Source organism: Tenrec ecaudatus, chromosome 2 (genome assembly GCF_050624435.1).
Source record: "Tenrec ecaudatus isolate mTenEca1 chromosome 2, mTenEca1.hap1, whole genome shotgun sequence".
In the NCBI taxonomy this organism is placed as follows: Eukaryota; Metazoa; Chordata; class Mammalia; order Afrosoricida; family Tenrecidae; genus Tenrec; species Tenrec ecaudatus.
In genome coordinates, this window is record NC_134531.1 from 89,787,019 (window position 1) to 89,811,358 (window position 24,340).

Genomic DNA, 24,340 nt, shown 5'->3' on the forward strand with positions numbered 1-24,340 from the left:
AGGCTCTTAGGCGTGAGTTTGAACCACCAAGTATTGGCTCCTCGTTGCTCACAGAACAATTTGCAGCACCAGCGTCTGGGGGAGCTTTTTAACTTGTGGACCATATTCATGAAAGAGTTCTAGCTATGAATCTGGATTTTTATTTGGATAAAGGTGAGTGCGCCTGTGTATCTAAGGTTTGCTTCCACGCTCTTGAGCTTTGGTGCGCAATGACTGCATGTTCCGTATAGCTCATCATCATGGACATTTGAGGAACAGATGCTCATGGTAACATTAGTTAAAATACTCCAGGCAGTGTAAGATAAGATAAAATAATAATTTATAAACTATTAAGGGTTCGTGGGGGAAAGGGAGGGAGGGGAAGGGAATAAAAGGGAAACGAGCTGATTCCAGGAACCCAAGTGGAAGGTGAATTTTGAGAATGACGAGGGCAATGAATGTATAAGGGTGCTTTACTCAATTGATGTATGTATGGATTGTGATATGAGTTGTATTAGCCCCAATAAAATGATTTATTAAATTAAAAAAAATACTGGGACAGCACCCTAAACCAAGACTACCTAGGAAAAATCAGGAGAGTCTGAGGAAGACCAGGATGTGAGGTTACCTGGAGCTGCTGCCCAACTCTCAATTCCATCTTCAGCTCTTATTCCACAGTGGTGCTTGCACAGAATGTATCCAAACATAATGAATCCGTAGGAGAGTTGGAGGGAAAAGCCTCTCCAGACGTTGTAGTTTTAAGAGTTTCTATCCTCGAGGGAGGTGAGGCCCCTGAGACTTTGGCCCTCAGTCATCCTTCAGGCGTGGAACTGAACTCACCCCTGTGGTAACCCACCAGTTAAGATCAAAAGAGCAGCATTTACTCAGCAACCCAAGTCAGAGGGAGAGAAAGAAAGAGGAATGGACCAGGTGACCCCAAAGAAAGCGGAAGAAGTGATGGTATGTTGAGGGGGATTGCAATGGATAGGTTGAAACAAAATGTGTATGAATTGCTGACTGCAAGAATACCCTCTAAACCTTCAATTGGTTCATAATAAAAAGCTTTTGTCTTATTGTTTTTAATTCTTTTCCAAAATTAAATGGCTATTTCTGAGTGTTTTATGTATATGTGTGTATCTGTGTGTTATATGTAGGTATGTGTATATAACTTTTCTCTCCCCCTTCTGTAATAAATATTAAAAAATGAACTTAAGTTGATTTGATTTTTTTCAATTTTAAGCATTAGATATTCTTAGAATTTCATTCAACTCATTGTCATCCAGTCAATGCTGGCTCATAGTGACTCCTTGTGGGTTTATGAGACTGTCGCTGTTTATGGGAATAGAAAGTGCATTCTTACTCATGGGGAGCTGCTGGTGGTTTTGAGCTACTGACCATGTGGTTCAAAGCCCCACACATAACAACTACACCACTAGAGCTTAACTAGTGGGGGAAAAAAAGTTCCATTAAGCATCCCTGGAGAAATTCCCAAGTCCTGGTATCACTAAAAAGAGACTGGCAACAAAACGTGCTGAACTAGTTTGTCTCTGCTAAACAATGGTTTAATCATCAGAAGTCAGTATTTAAAAAATAACCAATAATATTTTGACAAAATATATTCTGGTTCTTAATGTATCGAAACATTGTTGATTTCTATTTAGATGCAGTATTGTCTCAGTTCTATGTAAATACAGGTTTTAAAGAAGTGTGATAGAACAAATAGTCTCTATGTCCCAGGGAGACTCCCGCACAGTTGCCAGTGTTGCTAGTTATGATAATAACTATACCTTTTCTCAGCTCATAATTTATACCTGTGTGTGTGTTTCAGTACAGAAAAGCATGGCATGTTGAGGTTCACATTGCTATAAAGGCATACATGCATCATACTATTGTTTTGAAATTTATTGATACAAGGATGTTAAAATCAAGACCATGTGATGAACCACATTATGATGAAATGAATGAAAGCTTTCATAAAATTTTTCAGATTATTATTATTTTTACAAGTAATGGGGAAAAATAGAAGCCCAATAGTGTGCATCTTTGGCTGGCTGACTGACCACTTTCAGCAATTTGCAATCCAAGAAAAAGTCAGTGGTACAAAAACCGAGTGCCTCGAGAATGTCCTTGGTGTCGGCATGGCCACCTTCATCCTGTTTCTCAGAGAATGGGAAACGTGCGATGTGTATTGGGTATTTGTTTTCAGGTGGAACACCTCATTGAGTTTGTTGTGCGTTGTGTCTCAGCCAACTGTGACTTGTGCGACGCAAGTACAACAGAATGAAAGGTTTCCTCGGCCGGTCCTCTCTTAACAGCTATTCATAAATGCAAATCTCTTGTTGCAAGCGCTGTATTTTAAATGCATTTCAACCGAAGGATCTCATCTTCCAGCATGAGAGGGGACAATTTTCTATTGTGATCCATGGGTTTCTAAGTGGATAATTTTTAGAAATAGATTGCCAAACTTTTCTTCCTAGTCTGTTTTAGTCTGGAAGTTCTGCTGAAACTTATCCACCATGAATGGCCCTGCTGTTATTGAAAGTCAGAGGCAGACCTCCAGCATCATGGCCAGGCGTAAGCCACCGCAGGTGTACAATCAGAGGGACCATAGAACAGGTCGAATACGACACCTGTTCTATATAATCTTTTACTCTGAATTAAAATAAGAATGAAGCGGGTGGGATAGGATGAGGCGAGCACTCCCATCCAGTGCTAACGTGTATTTATTCAACTGAATGGTCTAATGGAAACAGATGATTTCCCTAACCAGAGGATTACTTTTCCTAGACAACTTTCTCCAAACAAGCAAACAAACACAACAGCCCACTGCTGTCAAGTCGATTCCAACGCATAGTAACTATCTGGCCACGTAGAACTGGCCCGTTTCACAGTTTCTGAAACAGCACATCTCTGCAGGAAGAGGCCATGTCATCGTTCTCCCACCGAGCAGGTGGTGGGTTTGAACTGCTGTCCTTGCTGTTAGCTGCCCAACTCGTAACCCACAACCCTGTTTGTCATTTTGAGTTCCTCAAAAGTGTTTTTCCCAAAGACATCGGTTACATCTAAAATGAACAGATGCCTGCTTTTCAGTGCTCCTGCACATGATACCTGATTCTGAAATGGTGAAGCAGCGCATTCTTCTAGAATAGAATCTTCTCTCGGCTTCCTCCATACACTTTTGGTTGATCTCTTAGCTGACCTGCCAGCCCAGTCAGTTGCTCTTTGTTTACTTCACTGGCTCCTCTTCCTGTTCATGTGCCCCAGCTGTGTTTAATCCTGAGCACATGGCTTGTCTTCTCTATATGGTGTCTGTGGAAGGAAAAGTCATACATCCATATATAGCTTCAGCTTTGCCCAGTACACCGCGACACGCTAAGCCCATATCCCTAGACCTGCCTTCTCCCCTGATCTCCGGTTCGTACTTAAAATATGTGATGTTTACACTTTAACAGGCATGAAATTCAACTGAGCTTCCCACAGAAAGGTGACTCCTTTTGCTCTCTCATTTTTGCTGTCATTGAGTCATGTCGTTTTCCCCTTTCATCATCATAGACACTATTCTTTGGTCACCTGTCATTGTTCAAGCAATTTAGCTTAATTGATAGTAATTTGATTAGCTGATAGAGCTGAATTTGTATGTTGGCATACGTTTTCAAGTCCTTGTTTTTTGTTTTGTTTTGCTTGGTCATGTTATATTTTGATGCAAATTTACATAGCAAGTCAGGGTCTCCTTTACAACTACAGTCAGCCTTCTGTATCCATGGGTTTTGCACTTAACTTCTGTATCCGTGGGTTTTTTGCAACAGGGAATTAAGTCGCCAAAGCAGCCCCTCAAAAGCTAAAAGGGGAATTTACCATTGTACTAGGTCCATAAAAAATCTAGAAATAGTAGATATGTATAGGTTATACACAATCGTACCTATTTTCACTGCAGCACTATTCACCATAGAAAATAGTGGAAACACCGAAGGGCCCATCCACGATGTATGGATCAGAAAAATGTGATACATACATTCAATGAATATTTTTACAGGATATTATTCAACTGTGAATAATAATGACGAGTTTTCAAAGTAGAACCTGGGTGAATCAGGAGAACATGACACTGAGTGAAATAAGACCATCACAAAGGGGGTGAGCATGGCATGATCTCACTTTTATAAAAAGTATATATATATATACATACATACATACATACATAAACCAACCATCACTATTGGTTACTAGAGAAGAGTGGGTAGAGATAGAGAGGACACAGTTATTTAGATAATACAAACAGAAAACCCAAATCCACCTGCAACGGAGTTGATTCTGATTCACAACAACCCTACATGCTGTATAGGCAGCAACTCCTTTTAGAGAAAACAGCCTCCGCCTGCTCCTGTGGAACAGCTGGCGACTTTGAACTACTGACCTCTGGTTAGCTGTCCAATGCTCACACAGCAGCGCTGCCATTTGTTACTTTTGGTGACAGTAAAGGTAACAGAATACAGGTGAAGAGTACACTCCCCGAGCAAGGGAAGGATGTCACTAAAAAGTACAGACACGATGGACTGACAGTGGCAGTGCATCCAACAATGGGCTCCAACATTGGGACATTGGGAGGACAGTGCAAGGTCTGGCAGTGTTGCGTCCTGTGGTACGCAGAGTCGCAATGGGTCGGGACCAAATTGATGGCCCCTCCCATCAGCCACAGATCAGAGAGAGAGAGAGAGAGAGAGGAAGTTGTAGGACACCTACTGGCTTGCTAAGTACAGTTGTGAGATGTTATAGGACTAACAAAACATACCTCAGGTTCATGCCTGTTCACTTCCCAGTTCTACCATCTCCCACTAGTGACATTTAAAAACCTTATTCTCTTATTTAACAAATACAGCTGAAGACCCACTCCTTGCTGAGCACGATGTTGTGGGGAGCTGAGGCTCACAGCAAGCCCAGGCACAGGAGAAGGACAGGCTGTGCATTGGGTGTTCAGGATCAGGACCATTGTGCCCATAGGAGGATTTCCCTTTGCTGACTTGGGAAGTGCATCGCCAGGTCTCCTACTTTACCGCAGTTGGGAAGCTCCCTTGAAGCGTCTTGGGCTCATCGCAAGAGAAGCGTTCACTTTGTACAGATGCGGTGGCTTTGCGTGAAGGAATTCCACCCGCAGGGGCTCAAATGTGGGTGTCTCCTGACGAGGCAAGTTCCACCACGGAATCATAAACTAAAATCATACCATCGCCTCTGCTCTCAGTGAAGGTATCGCTTCATGAGAGCTATATTTTAATTCTCTAACTTTATGATTCTTCAGCTGAAGAAAGCCTATTTTCAATTAAGATTTTCGCTCCTCTCCATCCTTATTCTGCCCTATTTGGGGTACATTTTTGTAGCAAGTCAGCTCAGTCTCGTATATAACAGAATAAAATGCTGCACTGTCTTCATGGTCATGGCTTTGTTTGAGTCCACTTTTTCGGCTGTACATTTTCTTCAGCTAGTGAAAAAATAGGTGTTGATTAGATCCCATTACTTACTTTTCAATTTTTCTGGTATCATTGTCTTACGGGACTGTGATGAAATGCTTGGCTGCTACCTGAAAGGTTACCCAGGGGCCCCTAACGAGAAAGGCCGGAGCCCTGCTCTCCTGAAGGGAACAGCCTGGAAACACCTGTGAGGCTGTTGTAGTCAAACACGGGGTAGAGGTGAGTCTAAAGGCACCCCATAACTCACAACAGCAACAATAACAGACACTACAAACTCACTGCCACGGAAAGGATTCTGACTATACCTGACAGTGGTAACCCCAAAGAGGGTCTCTCAGATTTTCCATCTTAAAAAAAAAAAAAAATCAGGTTACTGGGGGCTCTTTTAGAAAACGGTTACCGAAATGCCAACAGCAGACCACATTAGACAGGTTTTTTTGGTTTTGTTTTGTTTTTTTAAGAGAAAGCCAGCCAGATCCTAGTAAAAAAAGGCAAAGAAGGGGAAACCCCTTAAAGGCATCTGCTAGTTGATTTGATGGAAGGGGACTCCTCTTCCGAACAAGGACTGTCGCTCTGCCCCTCGTCTCCACATCCGTGTCCGCAGATCCAGATCCAGCAGTCTCAAAGTGTGAGTCATACCGGAGTTGTTGAAAAGCTTTTTTAATGTTGTGTGTCTTATTTACATATCATTTAACTCTGAAATTGTTTACTTGGAAATGTCTGTGTAATGTTTGGTATGAAAAGGCCAGGTTGGGGGGAAAACACGGTGATTGAGAACGGATAGTCCGTTTTCAGGTATTTCTTGTGGGAAAGATTGATTCGGATCGACTGCATGGCATCTTGACGCTCCTTCGAGAAGGGACTAGGGTCGAGGCCCGGGGTCTGCTGTGCTGTACTGTAGGTAACACACTGTTGAGTTTGTAGACGACTAGAGCGTGAGTACTCTTTCTCACCCTTGTCTGTCTTTGCCTGGAAGTGCGTTCAGTGGGTGTTCAACCATGTGGGGCCAATGATTGGGGTTCTAGGTTTACTTTATAAAGTCCAGGCCTGTTTTAAAGAGAAGGACCTGAGGTTTGTAATGTAACGTGTGCAATGGGAACGTGCTTTTGACCCGAGGTCAGAAACTCCACAGCTGGGTGTTGGGAATATGAAGGTCTGGGGCTGGGCACAAGCAAATGTCATATAAGCTGCATGTAGATATTCTTTTTTTTTACTGTAAGTTAATGGAGTTCAGGTGTCCTGGGTACGTCCACAAGATACAGAGGACTTGCTATGTGTTCGTTCTTGTAAGAAAAGCAAATGAACCTGTGGTTTTCACATGTGAATGAGTGTCCCTGCAGGCATGTTCTTTTCTGGAGCCCAAGAGACCAGATATGAAAACAAACACGCGAGCAAATGTGCCGCTTGAACAAAGGAGCCCTTAGAGAGGGATTTCAAAACATGGCTTTAGTTGCCTGGGCTAGTTTTTACCCGGTCACTTCACAGCCCTTTGAGAAATCCTGAAATAAATCAATGAGGTTCGCACAATTTTTAGGAATGACAGTTCATTATACCCCCTGTTTTGTCTATGGCCTTTGCCAAGAGAATTAGGTCTTATCCATGTGAAAAATTAGTTGTTCCAAAAAGCATCTTGGATGTGTATCTGTGTTTTCAGGAAGATTTGCTTCTGCTAATGGCCATGCATCATTTGCATGTGGAACCAATGATCTCCCCCGCCATAATTTAAAATCATAATACCCCCTACTGCCCCCTCCCCCGGGAAACCTGATTCAAAATTAAATCAGTGATTCAGTTTAACATAGCTAGAATAATGACTCATACAAGTATTTTTTGGCAGGTAAACCGTTAATTTAAAAACATTTGTTAAAGTACAAGCCAACCTGGGGCCGGGTAAGGGTGGGGTGAGGCGAGGTCCAATGGAGAGTGAGAAAGATCATGTTTTTGACTTTGTGCTGGAGATAACAGCAAAGATCAAAGGAAAGCCTTGCGATTGACCCTTCATTTCATTTTATAGGGAAAGCTGTGTGTCATTCTTATACCTTGGTGTTTTCTAATAGACCTGCGACTTTTCATACAAGTGGCTGCTAATGTCAGGCTCAGAAGGACAATTTTGCATCTATACTCCTAGAATTTTTTAGAAACATGGGACAATGCAAATTTCATACAAATGAATTTTTTTTCTATTTTATGAAAAGATTTGACCTCAACTCCCTTTCATATTTAATAAACTCCTTGAGTGTTTTGCCTTTTCCTTTACAGATTAACTTAATTTTAGCCAGAATGGAGATTCTAATTTGCTTCCCAAACTTCAGCCACAGGGTGACACAAAAGACAGAATTTCATGTACTTTAATTGGCTTAAGGGTAAAGGTCAACATCAACAAGCTTTATAGCAGCACCAGTGGAAGTATACAGTAGAACCTTTGTAGAAATCATGAGGGGGAGCCAGTATAGACAGTAGCAGGAACACAAACACCAAGAGTTAACTTGCCTCCATGACTAAAGCAAAGCAATTATCAAGTTTGACATGATTGCGAAAGAATTTAAAGGCCCAGCAGCTCTTTCAGAGCACTCACAACAGCTCTGTGGTTCTTGTGTAACATTCCCTAAGAAGCAAGGCATGCACAGTCTGAAACAAGCCACCAGCTCCTTGAGTCCCTACGCAGAGGTCCGATTGCCAAATGAGATGAGTGAGCGAGACGTGTCATTGAAAACAGAAGGTTGCAGTTATGCTCCCCTTCCCGAGAGCTACAGCCCTGTAACAGGCTTAACTCAGTCATTTGTAGGTCACTTCAACTATTTTTCTAAGGAAACAGAGAGGGGAAAGAATACATGAGATCATGGGAAACGAGTGTGATTTCTGTTTTCCTTTTTCAGGTAAGAGGTTTGCTCTCAAAAAACAAAATACATACACTACTAATCAGGTAGACTACCGTTTTATTTCTGTGTGCTACGTGGACTAGATCTCACAATTATTGAAGAGTACGTGAGAAAGCACTTCTCCTAAGGGCTATATTTCTTTGTTACATCTGAAAATTTACGGTGGCGTCTAGCTAGTCTCCTGTCCTGTTACTGAATTCTCAGCCTCCTGTCGAGTTTGAAGCCTGGACTGTGGAATGTTACATTACCTGTAAGAGCTCCCAATAAAATGATTCTTAAAAGACAGACAGCAAGCAGCCACATCTAAAACCCCATTGATTCTTCAGCCATCCAGCTGGGTGTCCTTTGACATGCGCTCTGTTCTTTTTCAGGGCCTCTACGTTTTTGTGGTCTATTTCATCCTACACAACCAGACATGCTGTCCCATGAAGGCCAGCTACACTGTGGAAATGAATGGGCACCCCGGGCCCAGCACAGCCTTCTTCACACCTGGAAGTGGCATGCCTCCTGCTGGAGGGGAAATCAGCAAGTCTACCCAGAATCTGATCAGTGCTATGGAAGAGGTGCTGTACCACGCCCCGCCTCCCCACTTCCCCACTACAACCATATCTTGCCCACTCACCACCACCACCTCTTCCCCAGCTCACCACCCATCCCTCACCACCTCTCTGTCCCTCTGTCTCTCACTCGGGGAGTGGATGGGGGGGGGGGGTCTCTGATCTAAAATAGTTGGTTTTCTTACTGTGCTGTCAAGGAAAGGGGCCCTGGCAGTAACACTGGGTGGTCAACTGTAAGGCTGGTGCTTTAAACTCACCAGCATAGCTCCATGGGAGAAAGATGAGGCTGGGTGTTCCTGCTTACAGTTGCAGAAGCCCTACCTGGGGTCAGTGGGCACGGGAGTCGACAATGACAGTGAGCTGCTATGAGCCTAACGAGACTTAAGGGCAATGTTGTGGGATCAGGGAGCCCAGATGGTACAGAAGTTAAGCACTCCGTTGCTAACTTGCTAACCACAGGGTGGGCGTTCAAATCCAGCAGCCTGTCCGCGGAAGAAAAGCATAGCACTCTGATCCCATGAAGATGAAAGCATCGGAAACCCCATGAAGCAGGCCTAGTCCATCCTGCTGCGAGTTGCAATCAACTCCATAGCAACGGCCATTGCGGCGTCACCCGTGTTATCTCATTTCTGCTTCCTCGTGCCCTGAGTTGCGGTCCGTACCAGCAGTTTGTATTGGGAAATGACAAAGCAGAGTTTTAACATCTCCTTCTCCAAAACCTTCATCATTTGTCTTTGACAATGACTGAGTTTATAATCGAATAAAAACAAATATTATACTACTCTTTAAAATACTTCATAGCTCTTGGTCCCACCAAACTCTCAGAAAACAAAATCGGATGAAATTCATTTTCACTTAAAGATCAGAAAATATTCCAGAACAAAAGCACAGAAAAGTGCCTTAACAAAAGCACCAGTGGAAAATCTGACCAGGATTTCCTCGGTCCAATCTGCCTCCCACTGCCCTCTGTGTTCTCTGCTCGGCGTTGTCATTTCCTATGTTTAAATCACCTTGTCCCTGACCTTTCCGTAATGCTGCACCTACAACTGGGATTTTAAAACGTACTTGAAGACATTTGACCGGGAGGAGCTGGTTCTGTAGACAGTTCCCGTCAGTGCCCAGCGTGTACTTGGCAGCCGCTCCTTCCACAGCTCACCCTGCTTCTCTGCGGTCAGGAGCCAAGTGGAAGGGTCCCTGGGCTTGCACACTGGACAAGGAATGCCAGGTGCAGGTGTCTGCAGGATCAGTTGATCGATAACCCCGCCTGAAGGATTTGATCTATATATTTTTGTCTTCAATGGCAAGGTGGAGAATCATTTCATTCTTGTCAGGTGTAAATTAAGTAGATTAATTGCCAATCAAGGGTAGCATTTGCAGATGTGATAAGTCTTGAGTAGCCTTAAATGCTTAGTGCCATTTCTCTACCTGCCCACCCCAGTCCCCTAAAATGAAAGGGAAATCATTTTAACATTACATTTGGTAGCAATCGAAACAGGAATATTTTAAAAATCAACAACTTCTGAGTGAACCTTTTTTAAAAGTTCCATCTTTTGAAAGCTTGTCCACTCTAGTATGTGCCTACAATAGACATGTCTAATATGCTAACTACTCACCACACACAGTCCAGTGGCAGCAGAATTCTTTCCTCCCAGGTGGGAGACCGAGGTTCTAATCCTGCCAATGAGCCTCGCGGACAGCTGACCTTTGTCTTTCAGTGCAGGGTTGTAGGCTCCTGTGATGCTGAGTAGGTTTCTGTGGGCACTTTAGACTAAGACTAGGAAGAAAAACTTGGCTATCTACTTCCCCAAATCAGTCACTGAAAATCTATGGGTCCTAGCTATTGAATCCCTTTGTGCATGGGGTTGCCCTGAGTTGAGGTCAGTTTAACACCAGCTAACAAGAGCAACCACATGTGGTTCCATAAATTTAAAGAGATTCAGCTCAGTGACATTACAAATTCAGTTTCCCATTCACATGGGTGGTATTTCAAGTGCTGTACAAAGACAGATCTCTGGGAGCCCTGTCTCTGGAGAGAGCACAGACACAAACATTCGTATCAACAGAGAAAGGTCGCTAGGACAGGGCTGGTGTTGGTGTGCAGCCTCTTAGTGACACTTGTTAAGGTCCTGCTCTCAGTTTATTTCTAAAAACCTCAAGACACTTGTCATGGTATGAGGCACGCCACCAGTCAGTCTCAGACAGCCTCACGGTGGGAGGGAGGCAGCAGCTGAGACAGCCAATTCCTGGCTCGGTCCACTAAGTGTTCATTTTGGGTGTTGCCCAACAGCATACCCTAAAGAGTGCGCCACATTCCTCAGAGACTCAGACTTGGCCTTGTTCCGGCTGCCAGTGAGGGCTGCTGGAGGTACTCTAAGAAGCCAGGCGCAGAAGGGAAAACAAAGGGAGGCTTAAAGCTCTGCTGACCAGTAATCTAGAAGGAAATGACTACATTATTTCAGAAAAGAATTATCTTTTAATTAACTTAAAAAGGTGCTTAGAATGCTATGAAAAATTTGTTTCTCTATTCATTTGCCTTTCTAGATGCCCGCTACAGTTTAAAGGTTGCTTCGTATCTTACTTTGAGGATTAGGAAGGTCCTTCTCCGTCTCTTATTTCCTTGATATTCCATACACACTTATACAAAAAAAAAGTGGTGGGGGGGTTGGGAGGGGAGTATTTATTGAGCTTTCTTTTTTAAAGTAGTTTTCTTTTCCACATATAACACCATAGAAATAGACAGGTTTTCCCAATAAAGAAGTTTAGAATTAGATCAGATTAGAAGCTCTCATGAGAATTTCCTAAGGAACAATACATTAAAAGTCTTGATTTCTAAGAAGTCAACAGTCCTCTTACTAGGCCATTGTAGTGACAGACCAAACGTGAAAAGCACAGTTCATCTTATGGTTGTCTTTTTCTTTTTCTTTTACGCCAACCCCCCAAAAGGTACCACCTGACTGGGAGAGAGCGTCCTTCCAGCAGGCCACTCAGGCCAGCCCTGACTTAAAGCCAACTCCACAAAACGGCTCCACGTTTCCCTCCTCTGGGGGATACGGCCAGGGGTCACTGATCGCTGATGAGGAATCGCAGGAGTTTGATGACTTAATATTTGCTTTGAAAACTGGTAAGTGTGAAACCACAAACCTCATGAAATGTAGGCGCTCGAATTGTGCTGCAGTCTGTCTGGACTTCCCGTGAAGAAGTGCGGTCAGTCACCCTCGCACACCCTGATTCTCATGACCCACTCCTAATCCCAACCAAACGCTAGAATATTTTGTTCTTGGCATCAAGTGTAGCACAACCTAAAAATAATTTATAATTTGCTTTTAAGAGAAAGACACACAAACTAAATGTAAATATCTCTGTCCCGGAATCCTGCAAGAATTCCCAAAGAACATTAAGACAAGTTCAGAATAAGACAGTGTGGTTGGGACCTCACAGAGGGAGTCTGTCTCCAGCCTGCCAAAAAGACCTTGTTATAGCTCACAAAGCGTAAACGCTCAAAGGCGACCTGACTGGCGGGCAGTGCATAGTTCTCCAGCTTTCAGTGTGCCCTCACTTCCTGTATTTCACCGGGTCTTTCTCACTACTCACCACCATGGCCCTCCTCATCCTGCAGCCCCATTGAATAGCTCTGACACCGCCCAAGGGACGTGACCCTAAAGACCTCAAACCAGCAGCCTGGGAACCATGCTGGCAAGATACAAAGCCACATACAAGATCATCGAATTGCCTGATTAAGAGTCACAGACTCCAGAGAGAAATAACAAGTATCATAAGCTCTCGTTAAACAGGGGTCCTCAAACTACGGCCCGTGGGCCACATGTGGCCCTCCGAGGACATTTATTGGCCTGCTGGGTGTTTTTGTCCCGCTTGGTTTTTTTTACTTCAAAATAAGATATGTGCAGTGTGCATAGGCATTTGTTCATAGTTTTTTTTTTAAACTATAGTCCAGCCCTCCAACGGGTCTGAGGGACAGTGAACTGGTCCCTGTTTAAAGAGTTTGAGGCCCCTGCAGTATTTAAATAACACTCAGAGCTAAAGCATATTACCCATTTGTTGGGAAAGCTATTTTGAACACTGAAAGGCAGATAACCCTAAAGTAATCTGGGTTGGTTTCAAATCATATGTGCAGTCTTTTCCCCGTTAAGTTTCCCCGTTCCTTCAAGAACATACAAAATTTCAATAAAACTTTTAGCTTCTTTATTATAAAAAAACAAGATGTGTCTATGCTTAGATGAATTTACCGGAATATTTGTTTGAAAGCATACTTTAAGCATCATAGTTTAAGTGACCATACAGCTTGTTACTTTGTTAAAATGTTTCTTTTTTGTTAAACTTTTCATTATAGCTTCTTTTTTTTAGAATTACCTCAAAAGCTGCATTTATTGTAGTTTGCAATGAAAACAAAGTGATATTTATGTCCCATGCACCATCTCTATCCAGAATTCTAAGCAAACCTTCTCTTTTACTCTTGGTATTCTTTGCATGGAATCCCAGGCATGTATTCTGTGATCTAGTTACATTCGGTCACAGGTCACTGTGTGTTTAAAGTCCTTTCATTGAGGCGCATACAATTCTACCACAACCCATATCTGCATCCATTGTGTCGAGCACATTTGTACACATGTCGCCATCATTATTTTCAAAACATTTGCTTTCTACTTGGGCCCTTGGTATCAGCTCCTCTTATTTTCTCCCTCCCTCCCAAATCCGTGATAATTATTATTATTTTTTCATGTCTTACAGTAACCGATGTCTCCCTTCACCCACTTTTTTGTTGTATGTCTCCCTGGGAGGGCATTATATGTAGACCATTGTGATGGGTTGCCCCTTTCTCTCCCCACTTTTCCCTTACCCTCCTGGTATTTCTGCTCTCATTATTGGCCCTGGGGGGATTATCTGACCTGGATTCCCCGCGTTTTCAGCTCTTATCTGTACCCATGTACATGCTCTGTTCTAGCTGGATTTGTAAGGTAGAATTGGAGCCATGATAGTGAAGGGAGGAAGCATTAAAGAACTACAGGAAAGTAGAATGTTTCATGGTGCTATACTGCACCCTGGCTGGCTCATCTCTTCCTTGTGACCCTTCTGTTCCCCTCATTCACATTGATATGATTATTTTTTTGTTCTGGGTCTTTGATGCCTGATACCTGATCCCGTCAACACCTTCTGATCACACAGGCTGGTGTGTTTCTGCTTGTTGACTTATAGGAGTGTTTTCTGGTTGAGTCAGATGGGGTGCCACGCCCTGGCCCCAGTCTGTTTTTGGTATTCCTCAGGGACTTCATTGCTGTGCCATGCTATCTCTTAATAAATACTCTTAAATTCCCATTTAGGGTAATTCTTAAGAGTTAGCATGAAAATCCAAGCATATTTTCCATATACATTTGGGTTGTTCATGGAACTAAATTAATGTTAATTCTTAAGTAAAAAGGCTTTTTAAAAATTGCCTATTTTAAAGTCTTCTTTATGTTTTTACTACGATAATTACACTGTCCTAAATAGTTGATTGTGATTTTATATTCTGTGTTCCGTTTCTTGTATTTTGAATGATTGCACTTGAAAAGTATTATTTTTGGAATTGAAATGATTAAATTCTAGTTATTCACACTTAATGACACAAACTATCCAATAATGCTTTTTGTTTCATTCGATTTTATTTTACTCATTATTAATTTAAGGCACATATTGTGATATTCTTTAATTCCCCCTTTCACCCTGATTTGTGATATAGAGTTAATATCTTCATTATTTTGATTTCAATACTAGCTTATATTGGTACTCTAGCATAATTTTTACTTTATTTTAAGAATTAAGGAGAAGACTAAATGAGAAAAGCTTAAGCACATGGAAATTTATAAAATAATCAAAGTATTCTTAGATAGACTCCTCAGCAGAGATAAATATTATCTGCTACTAGGTCAATAGGTTTAGCATATAAGTTCTGTATGCTTCTCATTTTTAGATTGTTATTTTCAACATAAATGAATATTTTTAAATGATCATTTATGCTTTTTTAAATTGATAAATTAAGTGTAATGCCTGACATTAGAATTAATTGATGGTGTTATAGAATGGATTATGTCATCCCACAAGTTGTATTATCAATCCTAACCTTTCTTCCTGTGGCTATAATTGGGAATTATAAGCATTTGGGAATGAGCTGTCTTTGTTTTGCTAATGACACAGGGTTGGTATAGTAGATACTTGAGTCAATCTATTATGAGACAGAAAAAGTTTAAACCAGTAGCAGAAAGAGAGATTGACTGAGATAGATGGCAAGATATATAGAATTATCCAAGGATTCAAGAAACAAACGCTTTCCTCTAGAACTGTCAGGAAGAGACTCTGAATTCTTCTGGATTCTGACTTCTAACTTTCCAAACTGTGAGAAAACACAATTGTTCATAATTATTCATGATATCATATTAATATAATTATATAAATTATTGTTAATTATAAAAATACCCAGCACTAGATCACTAAGACAGACATAAGGTAAATAAAATATTTCCTGCAAACAATTTTTGCTTTTTGTATAGGGTATCTCTAAAAGCAAAATTTAACATTTACAAGATCTACAGTAGATGAGGGCCCCGTGGATATCCAGTCAGTCTGTTTCCCCCATTCATAATTTACTCTCCACTTCCTGGCAGACATTCTGACATGCATCTTTTGAAAGGTATGGAATGATCTGTCTAATGACCTAACCAATATAATTGCCCAGTAGTTGCTCTTTAATGAAATAATCAATTCGGTCGTTTGAAAGTCCTCATGAGCGCAAATCACAGCATGGTGCACGCATAGCACTGGCTGAAAGGAAGCTTGCTTAAAAACCCTCTGGCCCACTCATGGCAGACTCTGCACTAGCTGTCACCACCCCCCACTGCTACCCCCACAGCAAACCACCCTGTTTGCTAGCTGCTGCCCTGGCTTCAGTTCTGCCGCATACGGCCTCTATTTAGGGTTCACAGGAGTAGAAAAGCTTGGAGCAGCAAGCTCAGAACTGGTAGATTCCAACTGTTGGCCTTGCACTTAGCAGCCCAGCCTGTAGCGTGCTAGGCGGCAGTGGCAACACAGACACTTTCCTGTGACCTGGGGAGAGAGCATCTCTAAGGCTGGTGCTCCAAGTAGCCATGCCTCATCGGTCAGAACTGCAGTTACAATAGCCCGTTTGCCATCCCTGCCTTTCACACCAGAGACACCTGAGGTTAAGCACATCTGTAACCTGGCCCGTGCCTGCATCTAGTGAGTTTCAGAAGGAGGACTCAAATGAATGCTTGTGAATGCACGTTCACTAACCTGCCATTCCTATTTTTCTCCTCTCTCGTGTGTTCAAGGAGCCTGGTGGTGCGGTGGGTTAGGCATTGGGCTGCTAAGCACAAGATCAGCAGTTTTTGAAACCACCAGCCACTGCATGGGAGAAAGACGAGGCTTTTTCACTCCTACAAAGACTTAGTCAAGGAAACCCAAAGGGTGACACTGCTCTGTCCTAGAGTGTCGCTGAGAGTCAGAATTTACTTGATGGCAAGGAGTTTAGTGTATGACTTTCTTGTCTGTAATTAAAAGTTAAAGCAGGATAAAGATCATCACAGCAATAAAAGGCTGTCTGCTGACTCATAAGAATATACATTTACTCTAAGTCCGTGATAACAACTCTATACTGCAGATAGATTTCCTTTTTTTAACTTTTAAAAAGGTATTCATTTTGAGCAATTAAATTACTCAATCGACTGAATAAGTGCCATGTCCCAGTTGCGCGCAGCATCTAACGTCTATTGACTGCTTACTCGGTGTCTTAGGAGCCCTAGTGGCTCCGTGGGTTATGATTGGGCTACAAGTTCAGCAGTCCGAAACCTCCGCGCAGTGTGGGGCTTTGTAATCTCATACAGATCCACAGCCTTGGGAACCCGGAGGGTCCAGTTGCTCTCCTCGCGGGCCAGTAGGAGTTAAAATCGACTCAGTGGCAGTGTGTGGGGGGATTTAGTAGTGGTCTGAGCATTGCCATTCATTGGCAACGGCCTCAAAGGAAAGAACCATTATTATATCCATATACAGGAGGTATTGATTGCTCAAGATTGCTTAGAAAATGGTAAGGACACAGAGTAAGCCAATACAATCTGCCTCTTAAATCTTGAACAAAAACCGATTTGCATGTTGTGTTGCTGTCATTATTGTTACATGCTATTGCATAAGCTCCAGCTCTTAGCAACCCTATGCACAACAGGTGCCACACTGCTTGGTCCCGGGCCATCCTCACAACTGTTATGTCTGAGCCCTTTGTTGTAGCCACTGTGTCAATCCATCACACCAACTGTCCCTCCACGTGACCGAGCATGATGTCCTTTTCCAGGGCCAGGTCTCTCTGTGATAACATGTTCAAAGTAGGTAAGACATAGTCTCACCATCCTTGCCTCTAAGGTACTTCATCCAAGAGAGATCTGTTTGTCCTTTCAGCAGTTCATGGTACTTTAATATTCTTCCCCACCACCACAATTCAAAAGCATCAATTCTTCACCATTTTTCTTATTCAAGGCCCAACTTTGAGGTGGATCTGAAGCAATGGAAACATGTAATGGGTCAGCTGAATCTTAGTACCCAAAGTAATGTCCATGCTTTTCAATACTCTCGAGAGGTCTTGTGCAGCAGATGTACCTAATGCAATGCATGTTTTGATCTCTCGATTGGTGCTTCCGTAAGCATTGATTGTCGATCCAAGGAAGACTAAATCCTTGACAACTTCCAGCTCTTTTGCATTTATCATAGTATTATCTAGTGGTCCAGTTGGGAGGATGTTGGTCTTCCCTACTTACATTGTGTTGTGATCCATACTGAAGGCTGCAATCCTTGATCTTCACTTGCAAGTTCTTCAAATCCTCCCCACATTCATCCATCATGGTTGTATTCTCTGCATATCACAGGTTATTAATAAACCTTCCTCCAATCTTCATGCCACCCTTTGCTTTATATCATCCAGCTTCTCTGGTTACTGGCTCAGTTTACAGACTGAACAAGTATGCTGAGCAGATACAATCCAGTCTCACACACCTTGCCTTATTTTAAACCATGTAGTATGCTTTTTTCTGTTCTCAGAAATCAGTGTGCATCCTGCCTCTAAATATTTTTTAGGTATGATAAATCCTACTGAAATAATTAATAACTCATACCTATTTGCAAAAACTGTACTTGACATTATTAAATCATAAATGAAATTAATGAAAGAAGGTTAGAGTTTGATCAGATATATATATATATATATATATATATATATATATATATATATATATATATATATATATATATATATATACACAAACACATGTGTCAAGGAAGGAATAAAGTTGGTAGTGGGGAAAAAAAAGTATTCATTATTGAAGAGATCTCCCAACCTAATATTTAACCTCTCAATTAAACCTTGAAGAATAAGTAGGCTGTAAATATGTCGAGAATGGAGGGGAAGACATTCCGGAGGAAGGGAGCAGGATTATCCAGAGCACCATGGCACAAAGTGGGAGTGGAATGAGGCAGCAAAAAAAAAATCCTGAGCCTCGTGGTGTGGCAGGAACAAATATCAAGACCGGTGACTTTAAATGTATACCCATAAACTCATGTGCAAGCTGAGGTTGCAGCACATTTTAATGCAGTTTTCGTGCTAAAATTAGGTGCCTTGGCCGATATTCAGGTCAGCTTTATACTCAAGTATATACGGTATATATTTAAAGTTCTGGAGGCTAAAACCAAATCAGTCTCAACAGAGTCTTTCCTTGTAGCTAATCCCCAAGATTTCTTAATTTCTTGATTTGTAAATAATCCTCACATATCATTTGTTTTCCCATACATGTGTTTAGGTCTAATATTACTCAGATGTGATTAAATTTCTACCTACCCCACTTGGGTAGGATTTAATTAACATAACACACTTTTTGACAAACTAAGTTCACAGCCACAAGTCTAGGGACTAGAAGTGCAATACAATGATCGCTTACCTCCATTATTAGCTATAGTTTGTGATAGTTCTTCGATTAGGGTTCAGCAAAATCCTCAATGAGAGAGTGATAATACTTCTCAGTGAAGGGATCTCTGAGCAACAGATTCTCTTGGAAACTAGAACTCACAGTAGTATTCTTGAAGATTTAAGGAGTCCTGGAATAAAGAAACCAGTTTACTTTGTTTTACAAGGTGATTCCCAACTTCATTTTGCTTATGGATTCCCTTCAGCGTATCTATAGTGACACTTTGCATAACATCAAAATGCTATTGAGGTGCCATCCTAAGGAGCTGGACTTTTTCTATACATTACAGCAAGCCCCAGAGGTGTTTGGGGAAAGCAATGACGTGTGCCTACTGGTTTCTGAAGCAAAATACATGCGACAATATGAGAATGAATCTAGGGACTGGGGACGGCCGGCAGAAGATCTGCGTCTCAGTGGGATCCCTGCAAACAGACGGAAGCGCGTGTGTGAGAGGGAGACTGGTGTGTCTGGATTTGGAACGCTGATCATTAGGCCAAGTAGAACTTCTTCATGAAACTATCGACCAGAATTTAACTATTGGGAGGTTTGGGTCACAGGGAAGTGATTGGGGCGGGTGCAATAGTGTGAAGCTCCTGCGGAGATTGTATTTGCAGCATAGGAGTGAGCTAGTGTGATGCGTGGAGATGGAAGAGCCACCGCGGAGAGACGAGTACACAAGTGGGGCCGGTCGGGGAGAGAAGATAAGGGAAGGGCAGCAAAGGAAACAGAATGGGCAGCAGAAAAGAATCCTAGATAGTCTCTGTATTTAAAGCTCAAAGAGAGGAGGCTCTCACAAAGGAAATTGCAGTGTAGCCGGAAAGAGAACTAAGTGGAGGGCGGCTCTCGGGAGGAAGAAAATGATCGGTTTCATAAAACGCAGAGTTCCAGTGGAAGCGAGGCCTTCGGATGACAGGTCTACTTTGGTTCATTGTGCTCTGCTTCATTTCCCTTTGAAGACATTGTGGTTTTGATTTTGGCTTCCCCTGCCCCCAACAAATTGAAGGTGTGAGGTGACTCCGAACTAAGCAAGCCTCTCCGCTGTTTTTCCAGCAGCATGTGAGAACGTCATGATAACGCGGTTGCACACTACGATAGAGAGTAAATGTAACTTTGAAAATTCACAAATTGCTCTATTGGGGACTCTTATGCTCTTATAGCAAGCCATACTTCACTTGTATCCAACAATTTGTGTAAATGTAACTTTTAAATGCATTGGGAAACAAAGCAGAACAAAACAGTTGCGTGACTCTTTTTCCTGCGGTATTTGCTTTATTGAGGTGACGGAAAACCCAGTCCTCCCAATCTCAGAGATCTGCCTGGGCTCACAATTCTCAGAGCAGAATGTATCCATTGCACCGTAATGGCATTTGTTGGTCTAGATTGTGATACAGTGAATTCTTGTAACATAATTAAATTAGATCTGGGTCCTAAATATATAGCAAGCATTGCATGCATTCTGTTCAGGAATGTGTGGAATGATTTGCTTACTTACTGATTTAGTCCAGCATTCTTTAGTGTTCTCTAAGCTCATTGGGAAATAAATACTTCCAAAGTCTAAAATAAGTCTCCAACATTGGTTTCCTATATTTTTAGAAAAGGTCCTATAATCCTCTAGCACCCCTGGCCCAGAGACACTTTCCGTCATAGACTATGGCCAAATTGAAGGCATGATTCACATGCTGTTGCTTCTACAACAGAATTTATACTTCAGCTTATAGGTGGCATTCAGCCCAATAATGTGCTTATTTAATCCGCATGCATTTTCTTTCTTTTTTTGAGTCAACACCAAAATGTTTACAGATATCCCAGAAGAATCCAGAATTTTTTGAACACTGAGCAGTAGAGTGTTTGAAATGTAGCCCAGTCTTTGACTGGACTTGAGTCCTGGCTACCTTCCTTAGACAGGACGTAGCTCTCCCGTTTCTTCCGTGCCCAACACAAGTAGTTTGTTAATATGGACTCTCTCTCCCCTGTGACATTTGATTTTACACACTTTCATTTGTCTCTCGAACCATTTTTGTTAAACAAATATGTTAGCAGTTCCCAAACTCATGTTTAACAAATGCAGTTGAATTCTAAAGTGAACAACACAGCTTTGTGCAGCCATTGTGTCCAGACACCATAAATTGCATGTTTTAAAAGGACAATAAACGCACACATATTAAAATAATGTGGGATGCCAGTCTTGGACTACTTCTTCCACTTGAAGTTTAATCAGATGGGATGCTTTGAAAGAAAAAAAGAAAAGGGCATCGAACTTTTTTGGGAAATAGGATATTTGTACTTTAATGAGATAGCCATAATGCCTTTCAGTAATTACTTATTCTTGAACTACATCTGCATTTTCACAGGCAAATGAGACATTCTTTTCTAAGTTAGCGGTGTCCTGACTATTATTAGTTTTTGTTTGTGTTTTTTTTTTCTTTTTTTCTTTTCTTTTTTTTTTTAAATTTTAACAATTTATTGGGGCTCATACAATTCTTTTCACAGTTCATATATATACATACATCAATTGTATAAAGCACATCTGTACAGTCTTTGCCCTAATCATTTTTTTTCTCTTTTCTTCTTTTACATTTTATTAGGGACTCATACAACTCTTACCACAATCCATACATATACATACATCAATTGTATAAAGCACATCCATACATTCCCTGCCCCAATCATTCTCAAGGCATTTGCTCTCCACTTAAGCCCCTTGCATCAGGTCCTCTTTTTTTTCCCCTCCTCCCTCCCCATTCCCCCCTCCCTCATATGCCCTTGGTAATTTATACATCGTTGTTTTGTCATATCTTGCCCTATCCGGAGTCTCCCTTCCCCCCTTCTCTGCTGTCCCTCTCCCAGGGAAGAGGTCACATGTGGATCCTTGTAATCAGTTCCCCCTTTCCAACCCACTCACCCTACACTCTCCCAGCATCGTCCCTCACACCCTTGGTCCTGAAGGTATCATCCACCCTGGATTCCCTGTACCTCCAACCCTCATATGCACCAGTGTACAGCCTCTGTCCTATCCAGCCCTGCAAGGTAGAATTCGGATCATGGTAGTTGGGGGGAGGAAGCATCCAGGATCCGGGGGAAAGCTGTGTTCTTCATCGATACTACCTCACACCCTAATTAACCCATCTCCTCTCCTAAACCCCTCTATGAGGGGATCTCCATTGGTCGACACTTGGGCCTTGGGTCTCCACTCTGCACTTCCCCCTTCATTTAATATGATATATATATACATATATATACATACATATACACATATACACATATATACACATACATACACACACTTACATCTTTTTTTTTTTTTGCATGATGCCTTATACCTGGTCCCTTGGGCACCTCGTGATCGCACTGGCCGGTGTGCTTCTTCCATGTGGGCTTATTTGCTTCTGAGCTAGATGGCCGCTTGTTCACCTTCAAGCCTTTAAGACCCCAGACACTATCTCTTTTGATAGCCGGGCACCATCAGCTTTCTTCACCACATTTGCTTATGCACCCATTTGTCTTCAGCGATCCTATCATGGAGGTGTGCAGTCAATGATATGATTTTTTGTTCTTTGATGCCTGGTAACTGATCCCTTTGGGACCACTCGCTCACTCAGGCTGGTGTGTTCTTCCATGTGGACTTTGTTGCTTCTGAGCTAGATGGCCGCTTGTTTATCTTCAAGCCTTTAAGACCCCAGTCAGTATCTCTTTTGATAGCCGGGCACCATCAGCTTTCTTCACCACATTTACTTGTTCACACACTTTGGCTCCAGCCGTTGTGTCGGGAGAGTGAGCATCATAGAGTTCCAATTTAATAAAAGAAGGTATTCATGCATTGAGGGAGTGTTTGAGTAGAGGCCCAAGGTCCTTCCGCCACCTTAATACTTGACCTATAAATATAGACACATAGATCTATTTCCCCATCCTCCTATATATATTTGCATGTACATGTCTTTGTCTAGACCTCCATGAATGCCCCTTGACTCCTAGCTCTTTCCTCCATCTCCCTTGACTTTCCTCCTGCCCTACTACCATGCTTCATCGCCACCTGGGCTAGAGTATACCTCTTCTCTAACATGCTAAGCGAGGTAAGTCAGGCACAAAAGGACAAGTACAACATGAGTCCGCTGAGGTAAGAATTAAAAAAAATTTTTTTTTTAAAAAAAGCAAAAGTGGCACAGGGAAAAAAGCTACTGTATACAAACATTTTAGGGGTGAAGACGGGGTAGTATGGAAGAGACCAGACCAAAACCAGGGATGTACATGGTAGACAATGGTGGAGGAGGTGGGGAAAGGAAAACAAAAGGATGAATACAAGGAAGAAAAGGGTAGTGGGGTCATAGGGCATTAATCCACCCAAGGGGAGGGTATTGTTTATATCTCCACAGGGAAAGTGGGACCAGACTTGTTTGTGTTTTATACTAGAACTTAAATGTAACATCAACGAAACCCACCAGGAGCATTGAGAATGGGAACTGTCACCCTGGGGAAGCCTCCATTTTAGGGGCGAGAAGAAAAGACTGAGCTCCCTAGCACAGTGCATCAGGCTACACACGGTTTACAGGTTAAATGGGAAGAGAGATGCCTTGTTTGCCTCTGGTTACGAGTTGGACTGCTAACGTCAAGGTCTACAGTTCGAACCCGCCAGCCACTCCTCTGGAGAGAGAGGATGCTTTCTAGTCCCCTAAAGAGTTCCAGTCTTGGAAATCCACGGGGGCAGTTCTTCCTGCCCTATAGGGTTGCTATAAGTCAGAGCTGACTCAAGGGCAATAAGTTTGGGGTTTGAAGATTCCAAAGAAGTACTTTGAGGACTGATATGTTTATGTTGGTCCAACGCTGGCAGGATTCCAGAAAATGTGACGGTTGGCGTATAGTGCCTTCAGAGAAAGGGCACCATTCCACACAGGTCTTCTCCAAGGACCAGTGATTAAATGACTATCTGAGGTTATCATATGAGGGCTGCATCTGACCTCTTCCGGTATCACAAGTGGGGAAAGAGAATCCAAACCCGCAAGTTTGATTCCTGGGAGGCAAAGGCTAACCATCCCTCCTCCCACCCCCCCACCCCCGCCCTTCCCATCATCTTTACCGGATTCTGACACCAACCATCCCTCACAGGACACTGTCCTTCTCAGCTGGGTTCCATCATTCGTCGCAATAGCCACAAAGAACTCACAGGCCATGCTCAGGATTTCAGGATTATGGAAATTTATTAGGGAATTAACAGGTCACCTCAGGTTCAGAAAATATTAAGGATACACCCCCTTTAATCTACACTGCCTCTTCTCAGTCCTGCCAGTTGACGTGCCTCTTGTCCTTGAACACTCAGACACATCACATGGTCTCTTGGTCTCTGCCCTGCCCAGGCAAGTGTCACAAAGCTCCTTTCACCCTGGTGAATGACCAAAGCTTACACCATTCTGTAAGCCAGCCTGCTAGCACCTTACTGCACTCAGCTTTCCTTGCTC

At 42.4% G+C, this 24,340-nt stretch overlaps 1 protein-coding gene across 1 annotated transcript in view; it reads left to right on the forward strand.

The window, feature by feature from the left end:
* ADGRV1 (adhesion G protein-coupled receptor V1) overlaps positions 1–24,340 on the forward strand; it is a 724,059-nt gene that overhangs the window by 688,477 nt on the left and 11,242 nt on the right. Inside the window, exons 90-91 of the mRNA XM_075542665.1 lie at positions 8,692–8,883; positions 11,821–11,998. Coding sequence (XP_075398780.1) covers positions 8,692–8,883; positions 11,821–11,998 — 370 coding nt within the window. The remainder of the gene's footprint in view (positions 1–8,691; positions 8,884–11,820; positions 11,999–24,340) is intronic.